Source organism: Rhagoletis pomonella, unplaced genomic scaffold (genome assembly GCF_013731165.1).
Source record: "Rhagoletis pomonella isolate Grant_MI unplaced genomic scaffold, Rhpom_1.0 Rhpom_scaffold_00003, whole genome shotgun sequence".
NCBI classification, from domain to species: Eukaryota; Metazoa; Arthropoda; class Insecta; order Diptera; family Tephritidae; genus Rhagoletis; species Rhagoletis pomonella.
This window is the reverse complement of record NW_023458557.1, coordinates 4,795,976-4,812,923: the sequence shown is the minus strand read 5'-3', so window position 1 is coordinate 4,812,923 and position 16,948 is coordinate 4,795,976. Positions and strand designations below refer to the sequence as shown.

The following is a 16,948-nucleotide window of genomic DNA, read 5'->3' as shown; positions in this document are numbered from 1 at the left end:
GAAGATGAAGATGAAGATGAAGATGAAGATGAAGATGAAGATGAAGACGAAGATGAAGAAGAAGAAGAATGATGAATATGAAGAAGAATGATAAAGATGAAGATAAAGATAAGTAGACTGTTATGATCGACCTGTAATTCTCGCAGGAGATTTTAACGTCAACTTTTCACTGGCCAAATCTGATGAACTGGCAAAATTTTTTAAAGAAAAATTTTCACTGGAAATGGTTAATGGTACAAATAATCCAATATTAATAATATTGATATAAAACATTTCATATCTTACTTTAGTTACCACAATAGTTAATATTGTAGATATGGATGTTTTCTCAGCCACAAATAATAATTAAATTTTGCAGTTGGATATAAAAAATAATACATGAAAGGTCGTTAAAAAAATGTTAAATATGATTTTGTATATTAGAAAATATGTACAACATGTGTATGTAAATCGCACATTTCTTTCTTTCTGGCATTTCCTCTATTAAGTTTCACTTCTTCCGCGCGTAGGGACTTCAAGCACTGAGTTTTGTTGTATGGAATTTTGTGTGCTTGAATGGCTTTCGAATCGAAAAATGGAAAATTCTAAGTGGCAACTAGGGAAAACCCGGAAGAACACGAAAAATTTGAATTCTTCTCGGCGAAATTGTGCATTTTTTTGCATGGTTTGATGATTTTTGACGATGTAAAGGTGGAAAATTCTTTGTGAAGCTTGGAAAATTTCGGATAATTGTGGAATTCATCGTGAGCATGAATCAATTGGGAACAATTTTCTCCTATGTTTCATTCGATTCGAATGGTTGTTACTTTTTTGGAAAGGTGTTTAGAAGGAGTGCAAAAAATTTTAATTTTTTCGATAGGGTCGAGCTACGCTAAAAAATGCATTTGGTAAGTAGGCAGCCTTTTGCCTAGATTAGCATATAGAATCCATTTTTTCCGTTACGTGGACCAGATACCGATCTATTCGAAAAAATCTTATTTATGGCTCAACTTGCTTAAAATTTGACATAGGATACTTTTTTCATATAGGTGGATCAGCGACTAATCTATTCTAAAAAATCTTAGTTATGGTCCGATGAAATTTGGTACGTAGGTAGCCTTTTTCCTGGGTTAATATATAGGATATTTTTTCTGATAGGTGGACCAGATACCGATCTATTCCAAAAAATCTTACTTATAGTCCGATTTGCTTTAAATTCGAGACCCGTATTATAGATGTGCGTAGAATATAATTGAGTCATTGTTTTACAGTTCCAAAGGTGTTTGAAGGCCCTGCAAACATGCGGGTATTGGCTATTTAACAATATTTATTACACAGGCCAACAAAAATGGAAAAAAATTGATGCAGTAAATGTTGACAATATTTTTGACAGATTTTTTTGTGATGATTATGAATCCGTAAGCATAAAGTTTCCATCACCTCAAACTTTAAGAAAAACGAGGTCAAAGTGTCAAAAAATCGCGTTTTTTGCAATATTTGAGAAGTTTTAGCAAAGAAACAAAGATTGATAGAACCCTCCACTTAGGCTTAGACTAAAGCTAAAAATCTCGACTACTATCCCTGCAAATTCCTGCACCTTTGCTGGATGGTCACTTATAGTCAATTGATGGACTGGAAAAACTGATTTTGGGAAGTTTGAGTACCTACCGCAGTCAAGCAAAAGGTGATAAGTAGAACCATCCACTTAAATTAAGGCTTTGACTTCCGACTTCAATCCCTGAAAATACCATCCCTGTACCTTGACCATAAAGGTCACCTATAGTCATTAATTGAACAACCAACACTGATTTTTACACATTTTGTTTTCAATTGCATAATTTTCCATTTTTTTTTTTTATTGTTGGACAGTAAAAAGTAATTGAGTATACCATAAGGGCAAGGTGCAGAAATAGTATTTTCAGGGATAGAAGCCTGTAGTTCTAGCTTTATTTCAAGCCTAAGTGGAAGGTTCGATCACCTTTTGTTTCCTTGCTAGAGCTTCTCAAAAATTGCAAAAAAAGCTATTTTTGACAATTTCACCACGTTTTTCTCAAAATCTGGAGCTGATGGAAACTTTATACTTATGGATTCGTAATCAGAACAAAAAAGTCTATCAAAAACAGCTTTAACATTTGCCGTATCAAAATCAGTGTTGCCCTGTGTTACCACACTAATTATATAAAGAGAAGCTCTTTCTTTTAAAAGAGATGCTCTCGAGAACGGCTGTACCAATTTTTTTGAAATTTTGGACACCTACTGCAGACTTTCGGTATATTAAGGTAATTTTTCATATATTCGTATATCTCTGGAAGTATTTATGGTAGTGTCCTGGAAATTGGTATAGAGATTTTTGGGCTACTGGAAAAGGGGGCGTGGCACTTTCCAAACATATTGAAACCTTTACCTATCTGCAAATATATACGCCCAGAATACAGTGTTTTTTTCCTTTTTCATAATATAATATATTTTTTATAGAAATATAGTTCATTTTGCATCAAATGGCACCTACTTTTGAGTATGCAGTTTTGTAGTTCACTCAATTTCAGTATCATAAAGTGCAAGTTTCTAATGGCTATAAGTTACCGCTGATTTTTTAGAACTTTTTCGCTGATGATGTTGCGCATTTTCACCGTATAGCGAATGCGTGATAGTTTTTTTTTTAATGTGGAAAATTTCCGAAGAGTGTCAGTATGTAAAAGACTTATTCTGGAGGAGTTCCCTCCTAAATGACCGGAACGATTTTAATGACATTTTTTATGTGTTTGAGTAGGTCGCTGTTCAGTTTAAATTTCACAACTTGAAACGCCAGGTGCCGCTGGAGTCGAGTTATTACTCAAAATCGTATTTGTGATCCGAGTTGACTCATATTCGAGATATATATATATTGGTAATGATAGGGCGCTGGAGCGAAGTTATTGCCAAAAATCGTCAATTCGGAGGCTCCAGGGATCAAAGTCAAATTACCACCATTATATCAACCATCGGAACCATTGCGGTCCTTGCTTTACGGTGACTAAACAGAAAGTGTACCAATGATACGCACCAGTTTGGAAATTGCCACCAACTATACTATACAGATTCAAGGACGATTCACCATGGAGCCGCAAGGACTTCTTCCCGGTATTACGCTTTAGTCAGGTAACTTAAGACGGCAATGGAGGATATGCCTTCTGTCGACCACGAAACCAAACGTGAACATGAATTGCTGGCGAAAACGTTGGACCAAATGTTTCAATAAAAAAATTAATTTTGGGCGGGACGAAGTTCGCCGGATCTGCTAGTTTACATATATAGTTTAAGATTGTGTTTAAGTGACTTGCGCTCACTTCCACACTACAAGCATCCCTGCTATAGCTGGAAGTTCGAAAAATGAATTTGCCTTCCAGTGTTACCAGCAGACACACTGAATTCGCCTTTACAGTGTGGCTTACAATCCTTCTTCTTACCTTTTCAACCGGAGACCAGAGCACACGCAAGCAACGTGGGAAGTTTACTCGCCTTTTTCTTTGCCACAACGTGGGACCTTGGCACTTATATATCTATATTCTTACATCGTGGGAATTACCATTTTCATTACCGTTCAACAACACTCATAAGTATAACATCCATTTCATACAATCATTGCTTTTCATCTAAACACATATACGTATATATGTAAATATAAATTCCCATTGTACTGATAATATTTTTGTCATTGAAATATCTAAAATTAACGCTTAATGTTATATCATGAATTTCATCTTGAATTATATAAACTTAAAATAAGTCAAACAGTCCACTTACATAAATTTCTCATTCAGTCCTAAATTGTTACTTACATACATAAATCTCACATTCATTCCTCAATTGTTACTTACATATATAGGGAATTCACAATAGTCTCTTAAAGTTATAAGTCGTAAGGAAATATTAGAAAATTATCACAGTTGTGAACACCCCTTTATAACTATAATGTAATAAATAATTCCTAATCAGCTGTTTTAAATAAATAAAAAATATTTCACAGCCAAAATGCCAAAGCAGAGTGAAAAACATAAAATAATCGACGCCCTTTGCAAAAATCAAGCATTAAACCTGATATTCCTTGACTCAAGTAAGTTGAGTTTATTATTTAAAATGTTTGTTTTTACTACATATATACAACTTTTATAAAGGCGACGAAGAAGACGCAGATGATCTTAATGAAATTTTTTCGCTGAGTATGCTATGCTTATTAAACAGCCGTAGAAGTGTACACCTTGGAATACCAAAATCATCCGATTGGCAGCATAACGTACTTGCAAATTTTGATGAAAATAGGTTCAACGAAATGGTTCGTGTTCGTCCAGACGAATTCAAATACATATTGGATTGTATAAAAGACTATCCTGTCTTTCATACAAGTCGTAGCGTAGCACAGATTCCTATAGATTTGCAACTAAAAATAGTGCTATATAGACTAGGATCTTCCGGAGATGGGGTATCCATACGCAAGGTTGCCTCTCTGTTTGGAATAGGCGATGGGGGCACTATTCAAAACGTTACCAGGCGTGTATTCAAAGCTATACTGAGGTTAAAGAAGAAATTTATATATTGGCCAAATCAGAGAGAAAGGCTGGAACTTATTTACACAACAAAACAAGAAATGCCAGGATGCGTAGGATACATCGATGGTTCCGAAATAAGATTAGCTGAAGCCCCCATCAAGAAGCATGAACTTTTTTTCTCACGTAAACGCCAATATGCTGTGAAAATGCAGGCTATATGTGACTACAAATTACGAATTAGACAAGTCACTATAGGATATCCTGGGAGCGTTCATGATGCAAAAATATTTTTAAATTGTCCCCTTGCGAAGCATCCTGAACGTTTTCTGTCAAGCTCTGAGTGGATTGCTGGCGATAGTGCCTATCCACTCAGACAGATCTTAATAACACCGTTCAGGCAAAATAGCACGGAGCATACTCCGGAAGAAAGAGAAATGTTCAACAAATACTTTTCAAAATACCGTGTGCGAATTGAAAATTGTTTCGGTATTTTAAAGGAGAAATTCGGTAGTTTGAAAGAATTAAAATTCCGAATGCATTCTAAACAAAACAAGAAAAACTGCAACGATTGGATCATGGTGTGCTGCATCCTCCATAACATGCTGATAAATTTGAAATTTGAAAATGAAGGTCATCATGAAGTTGACCCATCGCAATGTAATTTACCACCAGGAAGCAATACTAGAAATAACCTACTCCACTTTATACAAAATGAGGCAACAATTTAATACTTCGTTTTAAAAACATATGTGTATTTGTACTTTAAGGTTTTTTTTTAACTATTAAAACATAGAAATGTTTTTTCTTTTTTTAATTAAAAAATAAAGAGTTAAAAAAAGGAACTGTTGCTTATTCTATCGCAAAAAAAATCTACACGCCCACTATTTATCTGGTTATTATAACATTAACTTTTCTTTTTTTTTAACTTTGTACTTGTGCACTTTTTCAGAAAGTTTGTTCGGTCTTATTTATATTTACGCTTAAATTCCTCCATCGCCAATCTTTCCTTCATTTCTAATTCCATAATTTTGATTTTTTCTTGGCTATTGAGTTCTGTTAATTTCATTTCCATTTCCTTATCCTTGAGTATCAATTCTTGCTTTTCTTTTAGTTCTATTTCCCTTTCTTTTAGCACTAATTCCCTTTCCCTAATCTGTATCTCCTTCTCCCTCAAAATCATGTCCTGGTCTATTTTATGCTTTTTTAGCTGTACCAGTTCTGACTGAAATTGTAAAATGTCGGAAACTGCGGTTCTTGAATATATGCCCTTGCGGCTCGTTGAAGCAACTGGTTCGTTTTCAGTAATAATTTCAGGTAAATTTTCAGTTATTAAAGATGTCGCCGTTTCATCTAAACCTGCTTCCGGTGAATATGCGTTATCGCTGTTTAGTAGACTCTCCAAACTTTCTTCTATGACTGCCGATTCAACAAGTCTGTGGCCAAAAATTTCTTCTAATTCATAAAAGAAGGTGCACTTCTTAAGCAGGACAGCTGAAAGAAAAAAGGTAAAAAAAAGGTAAATACGTATTATTCGGTGAACTTAAATAAGTAATTCACTAGAATTACATTTAATGGTTTCTCCATCCATACTCCCTGCACCTGTTGAGCCCTCCCATCCTTTGGCCTTGTTATAGGTAGAACGCATATAGCGAACTTTGGAGCGCACTGCCTTCCACTCCACTGCAACATTATACTCCATAACAAACCTGGTGTAATACATTTCAGCTGTCGGTCTCTAAAACAAAATTTAGAAAGTTTTAAAGGTCTAGAATTTCATTTTTCAAATAACCAACCTCAAGATCTCTATTTGCCAACAAGAATTCCACCAAAGCCTTTTCTTCCGCCACTGCCCACTTCCTTGTAGGATTGCAGCGCACCCGCTTTGTCTTTGCCTGAAAAATCAGTTTGTAAGAATAATTCAGCATCAGTATTTACATATGCATGTGCATTAATTTACCTTTATTTCACTAACGGTCTGCATTTGTTTAAATATTAAAGTTATTTATTTTTCGACTGCAAAAATTTCCTTTGGTATGCAGCGCAGAAGAAGAAGCACAAGCATAATGAGGTAAACAGAAATCAGCTGATCAGTTATAACGTACTGAACACATAACATGCGCGAGTTGTATTATTTTAATATCTTTATCTATGCAAGACAACAACAAAATTTTTAAACCCTTGTAAAATTTTACGATTTTAAGATTTTACAACGCTTAAAACATCTTGTGAATCCCCTAATAGTGTTCGTCCGATACCACCAGTTACTCGATGCCAGTACTCATTTTAGAACATCGAAGGGGGTACTCGATGCTACTCAAAGTATCGCTAGAAAATAACCGATTGTAATTGTACTCAAAAGTAGTCAAACAAAATATTTCAAACAGTTTTGCAATTTTTTTAAATAAATAAAATCATCTTTTAGGGAAAATTTTAGAATGGTAAAGTTTTAAAGCGCGGAACCTCATAGTTTTTAAGTAATTTGTTATTAAAATTTGTAATTTTAACCAACTTGTATGGGACTATTTCACAATATATAATGCATGTTAGGACGTGATAGTTTTCACGACCCCGAAGTACGTAAGAATCCTAATCGCCTCGAGCGTTTGAATAAAACACCAGTTTGCTTGAATTTAATATACGCGTTTTATTCTGTCTGAAGGCTAAGTAACAACTAACTCTTTGCACTCAATTGCATTTTTATATACTACTTTACTTTCAATTCAGCACTGCCGTTAGTAGTTTTCATCGAGTCCAGTTAAATCGAATGTTGTTTGTACAAATTTACATACATACATATTTGTACAAAATAGGTAGAAGAGAAAAGTAAAAACTACAGTACTTAGCAAAAGTTAGATTACATATGGTAATAATATTAATTAAGCATTCCAGTACACAACATGCCGGCGCCCTTGATGTGTCTACTGACAGATCAACTTCATTCGGGTTTTGGAATTGGCGCCACCTTTTGTATTGCGCGACGGATGGACCCATTCTTTGTTTCAATGTCGACAACGCGCACATACCCATCAGCAGCCTTTATGGCCCTCGTTACTCTTCCTATTAACCATGATTTAGGTGGTGCATTGTCTTCTGACACCAAAACTAAGTCGCCTTCAACTACGTTTTCTTTGTTCGCCGTCCACTTCGTCTTTCGCTGGAACTCGTACAGGTATTCGGATGACCAACGCTTCCAAAAGTGTTGTTTTATGGCCGTTAGTTGTTGTTGTTGTTGTAGCGGCTACAACAACCCCGCCCAGATCGGTTGGTATCTCAGTCGTTGTCGTCAAGTTCCACTAACGGCAACCCTAGGAAGCGTGCAGCTTCTGTGGGATCTGTCCACAGGGACAAGGCCGTTAGGGTTGTCGGGTTTTCCGGGCATGCGAAGAGATGGTTCGAGTCATGTGGGGTCTCTCCGCATGCCGGACATTCGTTCGGCACATCCTCATTCAGCCTACTCAAGTAGGAGTTTAAACTGCTGCAGTAGCCGGAGCGAAGTTGAGCGAGTGTAGTGCGTGTCTCCCGAGGCAGATGAAGCTCTGTCTCGTCAATGTCCGGGGGTGGTATGCCTAGAACGGCATTCACAGGTCTAGAGTCTACATAACTCGAGACTGAGTCCCTGTGAATGCCGTTCAGGGCCTGTCTGTACGCTGTCGGGTCCAGAGGTTGCTTAATGAACCTCTGGACTTCGTCCGTCAGTTCATATAGATGCCTCCTGACGTGCCTAGGCGAGGGCTCCTCTGCAAGCAGCTGTCTGTTTGGGTGGCCACTTCTGTGGCTCCCGATCAGGAACTGCTTGCAGAGCATTATGTTGTGCTCCTTAACTGGGAGCATTTGCGCCTCGCCGTGCAAGTGGTGTTCTGGCGACATCAGGAGGCATCCCGTCGCTGTCCTAAGTGCCGTATTTTGTACCGCCTGTAGCTTCGTCCACTGCGTCCTACTAGTCCCTGGCGACCACACTGGCGCTGCGTAGTTCAAAACCGGCCGGCCTATTGCCTTGTATGTTGCCAGCAACGTTTCTTTGTCTTTGCCCCAGGTACTGCCGGCTAGCGACTTGAGGACCTTGTTGCGGCTCTGTACTTTATTGACAATAGCGGTTGAGTGCGCAGAGAAGGAGAGCAGGCTGTCGAATGTTACTCCGAGTATTTTGGCGTTATTCACCGTCGGAATTGGTGTGTCATCGACGTGAATCCCCAGCGGTAGCCTGACCTCCTTCGTCCAGGTTGTGAACAGGGTCGCGGAGGATTTCGTAGGGGAGAGGGCTAGACACTTTGCAGTGAAGAAGCGAGAAAGTTCGGAGAGATAGCCGTTTACTTTCAAACACAGGTCATCAATTCCATTCCCAGTCGCCATGATTGAGCAGTCGTCGGCATAGGAGACAATCGAGACTCCCTCTGGTGGTTGAGGGAGCTTTGAAATATAAAAGTTAAACAGTAGCGGGGAAAGGACACCACCCTGAGGAACCCCCTGTTTTATTTTTCGCTGCTTACTCGTTTTGTCTCTAAATTTTACCGACGAATGTCGACCACTCAGATAATTTGCCGACCACCGTTTGAGCCTCTGTGGGTGAGAGGAGGCCTCTATATCTTCTAGCAGCGTGGAATGGCAGACGGTGTCAAACGCCTTTGACAAGTCCAACGCTACTAGAATCGTTCTCTCACAGGGACGGTTGCGGTTAAGGCCACGAGTTATCTGAGTGTTTATGGCGTTAAGTGCTGTTGTTGTACTGTGCACTTTACGGAAACCATGCTGATGCTTCGCTGGGGTCAGGTGGTTTGTGAAGTACGGGAGTAGCAAGGCCTCGAGTGTCTTCGCTACCGGGGAAAGGAGTGTAATCGGACGATACGAATCTCCTTTGTTGGCGGGTTTCCCCGGTTTGAGCAGTGGGACCACTCTCCCCACCTTCCAGATGTCTGGGATGATGAGAGTGGCCATTGACAGGTTGAGGACCTCCGTTAGGTACGCTACCCCCGCAGGACCCAAATTTTTCAGCATCAGCATGCATATTCCGTCGGGACCCATGGCTTTGGAGGCTTTCGCCTTCCCGATGGCCACCTGAACTTCACCGCAAGTGAAAGCAAGGGGGGCACAATTTGTTGGCAGTTTGTGCAGCCTTCTGGTCACTCGACGCTTGGCTTTGTCTACCGGAGGATGCAGTATGAACAGCCGGCTAAAATAGCTCGCGCATCGCTCCGGGTCCGACGAAGCATGGTCGCCGAAGGAAATTTCGACTCTGTCGTCGTGCTTCGTCGGATTAGACAATGACCTCACGGTTGACCAAAGCTTGCTCACACCAGAGGTGAAATTACAAGTCTTCAGGTGCTCCTCCCACTTCTTCCGCTTATGTACGTTTACAAGTTGCCGAATCTCCGCGTTGAGATCCCTGATACGGGGATCTCCGGGATCGGCCTGACGAAGGCTATCACGCTCATCAGCTAGAACAGCCGCTTCGGCAGGGAAGTTTGGACGTGGGTCCGATATACATCCTGCCGGTATGAAGCGAGCTGCAGCAGCAGTGATAGCCCTGCGGAACTTACGTTCACCGAGATGGACGTCGGTTGGTGTGGGGAGCGCTGCGAAGGTGTTTTCAGTAAACTCCGCGTAACCTTTCCAATCAGCTTTGGAAAAGTTGATATAGGTCCGGTGTTTGGCGGAGGCAAAGTCGGTTGGTTTATCAATCGAGATGACTATGGGTAGATGGTCTGATGCTAGAGTCAGCATAGGTCGCCACGTTATGCTGTTTATCAGACCAGCGCTGACTATTGTGATGTCTGGCGAGCTACTGCAGTTACCCATAATCCTGGTGGGTGCGTCGTCGTTCATTGTGCAGAATGTCGAATCGTCTATCTGCTCAGCCAAGTCTGTTCCCCTACGATCGTTTGACAGGCTTGAGTGCCAAAGATCGTGGTGCGCATTAAAGTCACCTACTACCATACGGTTTTCACCTCTGAGGAGCGCACCTATATCAGGTTATATCCTGCCGGGCAGCAGGTGACAGGGGGTATGTAAATGTTAAATATTTCGAGCTCGACATCGCCTGACCGGATAGCGATGCCCTGACATTCTAGGGTGGTATCCCTGCGGTCGATGTCTGCTTCGATAAGACGATACTGCACGGTGTGGTGCGTGATGAACGCTAAGCCACCACCATTATCTCGCTCGCGATCTCGACGGTGCACGTTGTACCCGGCGCAATTCAACAAAGTTGAATTGCTGTGCAGCTTCGTCTCTTGGACCGCAGCTATTAATATACCATGCCGACACATGAAGACGGTTATCTCCTCAATCTTGCTCTGTAGCCCGTTACAGTTGAATTGGAGGAGCTTCATGTGGTTCGGGAGACGTGTCGTGATGTGGGGTGTGAGTGAGGTGTATGTTCTTGCCGCCGTTGGCTGTGTGTGCTGCTGAGGTGGTTGCCGCCCTGTGGTGGTGGTGGGGGGCGTCGCAATTGACGTCTGCGACCGAGCAGCGCAACACGGGCCCTCGAAATTCCCCGTCCAATCTCGCGTGGTACGCAGACCTGAACATGCCCTAAAGTGGCACCAGCCAAGGCAGGTGTTGCACTTGACTGATGTCACATTACGGAATATTCTGGTCTGACATACCGTGCAGATTGTAGGGGGAACCAGGAGTTGTTGGCGGCGGCGTGTGGGTGGTGGTGCAGTTGTGTGTGTTATGTGGTCTGTGGTGGCTATGGTACGGTCTGTGGTGTTATTATGTTGTTGTGGAGTGGCGACTGTGTGTGGTTGCTGTGTGAGTGTGTGGGGCTGCACGGGCGGACTATCGTTTGCCGTGGAGGCTGCTCTGTTTGAGCAACAGGGGGCCACGTAAGACGTGGTCCACTGTCTGTGTGTCCGTAGTCCCGAGCAGACCCTGAGGTGACTCCACCCCTCGCAGGCATTACACTTGACTGAGGTGGAGTTGTGGTGTAATCGTCTTCGGCATACACAGCAGGTGTATATTTCTGGCCCAGGGTTTGACTCGATGCCAGCCCTGAGTAGGAGAATGCGTAGTGAATGTTGCCCTATGGACGGACAACTTCTGAGATACTTCGCCGACCTAAACGGGGTTAGATCGCCGAAACAACATCCCTTGGTCGGGTGAAACCCGAGTCATTCCGGTACGTAGAACCGGCTGTCGTGGGAATGTATGGCCGTTAGTCGCACCCAGCGGTTTAAGTTTGAGATATGCTCGCTTTCGATAATAGGTTCCAAAATTCCAACAAGCGGCCCACCTGTCAAAAAATGTCCCGGCGTAATAACAGCTTCGTCGCTTGGGTCGGAAGACATTGCAGTCAAGGGCCGCGAGTTTAACGTGGCCTCGACTTCATAGCTCCTCAAATGTTAGAAACGCTTCGCCTAGGATGCGAACCAGATGGTATTTAGCGGATTTCACCGCCGCCTCCCAGAGGCCGCCAAAGTGGGGTGAGCGGGGCGGTATATGGCGAAAGTCGATGTTATTTGCGACACAATACCTCGAAATCATGCCTTGTTGTTGTTGTTCGTAAAATGTTTTTCTGAACTCCTGCAGCTCACGACGGGCACCAACAAAATTTGTGCCGTTGTCACAGAAAAGCTGTGCGCATATACCCCTGCGAGCGACAAATCTTTTTAGCGCTGCAATGAATGCCTTTGCCGTCAGATCAGAAACCACCTCCATATGCACGGCCTTCGTCGCGAAACATACGAAGACGGCGATATAGCTTTTAGTAGTGCGCATTCCTCTTTGTTTGTACGTCGTCATAATCGAACCACAAAAGTCCACACCAGCAGTTGTAAACGGTCGCGCCATACTAACTCTCTCAGTCGGCAAATTACCCATGATCTGCTGCTGAAGCCTCGGTCGGCAGCGAAAGCACTGCAAGCATCTAGTGGTTACAGAGCGCACCACCTTTCGAGCATTTACAATCCAAAATCGTTGTCGCATTATCGCCATCAAGGCTTGCGTTCCTATGTGCATATGCTTTTCGTGCACATAGCGTATGTAACTGCGAACGAAGTTACTCTCTCCAGGTAGCAAAATCGGATGCTTTTCATCGTACGGCAACTTTGCGTTTTTCAAGCGACCACCCACACGCAGTATATCCACTCCATAGCAGCTCTCAATAAAAACGCTCAAGCACTTCACCTTACTCGTTGACGGCACCACACCGTCGCGCTTGAGTGCATTGTACTCGTTGTTAAAGTAGTGTTTTTGTAGGCAGAACGCTATGCGAATCAACGCTTCATCCAGCATTGTTGTTGTGAGAGGCGGAAGTTTGTCGTGACGACCCTTTATTCGCCGAAAAATACAAAGAAAATGCGCCACTCGTTTTTGTGTTCGGACGTAATCACTTCTCCCTTCAAGCCACTCGATAAACGAATTTTTCTTTACTTCGGCCGCCAGCGTCGTCGTCTGCTTACGGCGTTCTTCTACGTCTTCCTCGGGTACGCTACACAACTTGTTGGCAGGCCATTGGTCGCATGGTTTCATTAAGAAAGCTGGCCCTGCAAACGAAAAAGATGTTAGTAGCTCATCAACATACGCACCTCTGGATATAACGTCAGCTGGATTTTGCCGAGAAGGAACATTTCTCCAAATTGCTGATTTAGTTGCTTCTTGTATCAAGGCTACCCTGTTAGCGACGAAAGTTGTCCAGGTTGATGGATGAGCCCTCAGCCACTCCAGCACAATTTCGGAGTCGCTCCATAGATACAGAGCATCTGGTTGAATTCGAAAATTCTGCTGCGTCTTCACTACTAATGTAGCTAACAGATGAGCTGCCATAAGCTCCAGCCGCGGAAGTGATTTTGTTTTTAGGGGTGCAACCCTCGATTTGGCGCTCCATAATTGCACGGTTACACCATTATCTTCGTCGATCGATCGCACGTAGATGCAGCAGCCGTAAGCCCGCTGTGATGCATCAGCGAACCCGTGCATCTCTACTCGTACATGCTTTTTCGCGCTTAGAATATAGCGCGGCACTTTTACCTCTCGAATCGCACTGAGCCTCTCTCGAAACTCGACCCATTGGTTATGCAGGTGCATTGGCAGTGATGCATCCCATGCCAATTTTTTTATCCACAAGTCTTGCATGAAGATTTTCGCCTTTACTATGACCGGATTCAGGAGACCCAGGGGATCGAATAAACTTGACAATTCTGCTAGCACTACCCTTTTGTTTACGTTTTTTGTGGACGGTTGCTCTTGCCAGACATACCTGAAGTGGTCCGCTCCTGGTTCCCAAACAATGCCAAGAGTTTTAATGATTTCGACATCGTTAACTCGTATTGGCTTCTCCTTTTCACCTTCGTCTAGCTGCAGCATAAAACGAGCATTGTTTGAATGCCATTTGCGTAGTGTGAAATGCGCTGAATTTGTTAGTGCTGATACCTCACGATAGACTTGCATTAATTCTGCTTCTGTATCAGCTCCGCTGATGAAGTCATCCATGTAAAAATCAGATAGTATTTTCTTCGATCCCAATGGAAAGTGCTTCTTACCATCTTCGCCCAACTGCTGCAGGCAACGAGTTGCTAGAAAAGGCGCTGCCGTTGTCCCATAAGTTATCGTCAGCAGTCGATATGCTGCAAGCCTTTCATCGCTGGAGTTTCTCCACAAAATCGCTTGATAGTTGCAGTCTTCGGCAGTAACCCATGCTTGTCTGTACATTTTTGTTACGTCAGCTGTAAGCGCAAATATGAAGCACCGAAATCGCAGCACTATCGACAACAAATCATCTTGTACAACTGGCCCTTTCATCATTACGTCATTGAGCGACAACCCGCTACTAGTTTTGCAACTACAATCAAAAACTACTCGAAGTTTTGTACTCGTGGACTCCGGGCGTAACACATGTTGATGAGGCGAAAAATACTTCAGCTGCTCAAGGTCTGCTGCCGCTACCTTTGCCATATGCCCGAGTTTTATATACTCCTCAATAAAGTCAGCATATGCTTTTTTGGTGTCTGAATCTTTATTAAGCCGCCTTTCCAATGCCAGAAACCGCCGCTCAGCTGTGTAAAACGAATCTCCAGGTTTATCAACGTTGTTCTTAAATGGTATTTTTACGACGAATTTTCCGCTGTCATCTCTGCGCACGCTCTCGCGAAATATGCGCTCACACTCTGCTTCCTCGTCAGTTAAGAACGTAGACTTCGTCGATAGTTGCTCCATCTCCCAGAATCGCTCCACCAAGCTGTTAAGTTTTTCGTCTTGCTGTTCCGTTACGACTACGTCGCTTACCAGGCTTTGAGCCCTCACGCGATCACCTTCGACTATCTGTGTGCTACCGGACACTACCCAGCCAAATACCGTTTTTTGCAATCGAGGTACACCGTTCAACAGCTTTATTTGACCTACGCACAGCAACTCCAGAAATATTTCTGCACCTAGCAACCCGTGCCGGAGTATTAAAGCGTGGATCCGCAAGCTCAACATTCTTGGGAATATTCCAGGTGGAGACGTTGACATATTGATCAGGTTTTCTTGATGTTATCTTTGGCAATATATAAAATTGCAATGCTACTTCGTAGTTGTTGACGCGTGACTTTATCACTGTATGAGCCTTTTTTGTTATGCTCGTTCGTACTCTACTAACGCCATTAAGTTCAAGCAGGCATGTCGCCTTTGGCAGCCTTAACATCTGCGCCAAATAGTCGCACATAAGGTTAATTTGCGACGCTGAATCTAAAATGGCACGCACCGGATGATAACTTCCACCCGTATCTTTCACCAGTATAACTGCAGTTTCCAAGAAACCTTCTTGCACAACTGCGGTACTGGAACTCGTATATAGTGCTACTTTTTTAGTTGATGAGCTGCTCTCCTTATTCTCCAACGCGCTGACTTCATTCGAGACGGGTCCTACGTCTTGCCTATGAAGCAATATGTGGTGTGAATGATTGCATGTTGTGCATTTCGCAGCGCTACATTGCTTTAGCCAATGACCCTTTCTCAAACATACCAGACATAGCTTGGCGGCACGTGCCGCAGAGTAGCGCTCTTGAGAGCTCATTCGCGTGAATCTCGGACAAGTCACTACCTCATGACCACCTTTGTGACAAATGCTGCAAGATGTATGCTCAATAGCCAGTGCCGTTGACGTATTACGCTTACCGAAGAATGTCTTTGGCTGGGAGTCCCGATGGACATCCTTTATAGTCTGCTTCAAATCGGTATGAGAAATCTTTGTTTCCCGTGCTTCTAACGTTTGACATCGCCTTGATAGTATTTCTGAACAATTTTCCCATGAGGACAGCTGTGTATAATCAACAGATTCCTCCCATTTTGTTTGGGACTCAGCATCCAGTTTATCCATCACCAGGTATATTATGAGTGCATTAGTAACGTCTTGGTAGTTGCCCAGCGACAGCATTGCACTCAAACGCGCGTTAGTGGTATCAATTATTTTGCGTAAATGCCCAGCTGACCCTTTGGTGGCCTTTTGCATTTCAAAAAGCGCTGCAATGTGTTCCTGAAACATAAGCGCTTTTTTATCGAAAATCAACTTTAAACGATCCAATGCCTTCGGGTAGTTTGCATCCGTTTCGTCGAACTCCGCTATTGCAGAAAGTGGTCTTGGACCCAAACTATCTTTGAGTATCAAAAACCTCTCGCAGTTATCCAAGGTTTGGTCTTGATCAGCCATTTTTGTAAATAAAGCGATAAATTTGGGGAATTCAGCGTATTTCCCATCAAACTTAGCAATTTTAATTTCACGGCGTAGCTTTGACGCGGGTGCAGAAAACGATGCAGTCTGCGAAAAACTTGCCTCCCCTTGAGCAGGACGTTGCTTGGGAATCAGTGACATAATGTTTGACTTAGCACTGACATATAATTCCTCTACGTCACCTACGAAGGTAGCATTGGACGCCCTCTCCGCTTCTGGACAAATCTTATCGATGCTGGCCTGAACGCTTAGTATTAGTACGTCTCCAAAATACCAAGCCTGCACTCCAATTCCTCTTCGGGCAAGGAAGAACCTTTCTTCGCTATCAGGTTCTTAATTCGTGTTATGTTGCCCTTTGTTGACGCACGTAACGATTTCAGCTCCACTAGTTTTGGACTCTCCTTTTTGCTGGCCGCAACTTCCTCCTTCTCGGTGTCCGATGTCATTTTGGAACAGTTCAATAGCAATTTCACCACTCTCTCTCAGAATTGTTCTCTCACGCAGTTTTCGATGCAGTTGTGCTGGCCAAAAAGATTACTTCTATGTTGATCCGGGGATGTGTACGCTGCTGCGTTACGTAGCTGCGGCTGATAAAGACACGTTCTCTGTTTTTTGCTAACCGAAGTTTATGGTTATGTACCAATAAACTCAACTTTAATCGAACTCGTTATGAAATATTGTTCGCGATCGCGGACCTTAGCCTTCTTTTACGAGCGACACGAATAATTTTATACTTCGCGTGGACTTCAAATGAAGTTTATTTTTAAATTATCTTGAATTTACATACAGTGGACCA

At 42.6% G+C, this 16,948-nt stretch overlaps 2 protein-coding genes across 4 annotated transcripts in view; both read right to left on the bottom strand.

The window, feature by feature from the left end:
• Positions 1 to 16,948, bottom strand: part of LOC118734996 (MAGUK p55 subfamily member 6) — a gene marked incomplete at its 3' end in the record, with an annotated part of 403,145 nt that overhangs the window by 288,670 nt on the left and 97,527 nt on the right.
• Positions 5,356 to 6,622, bottom strand: LOC118734997. Its single transcript, XM_036464597.1, has 4 exons — positions 6,463 to 6,622; positions 6,299 to 6,397; positions 6,072 to 6,240; positions 5,356 to 5,996 (listed from the first exon to the last, which is right to left on the bottom strand). The coding sequence occupies exons 1-4, from the start codon at positions 6,484 to 6,486 to the stop codon at positions 5,470 to 5,472; spliced, it is 819 nt and encodes a 272-aa protein (XP_036320490.1). The 5' UTR covers positions 6,487 to 6,622; the 3' UTR covers positions 5,356 to 5,469.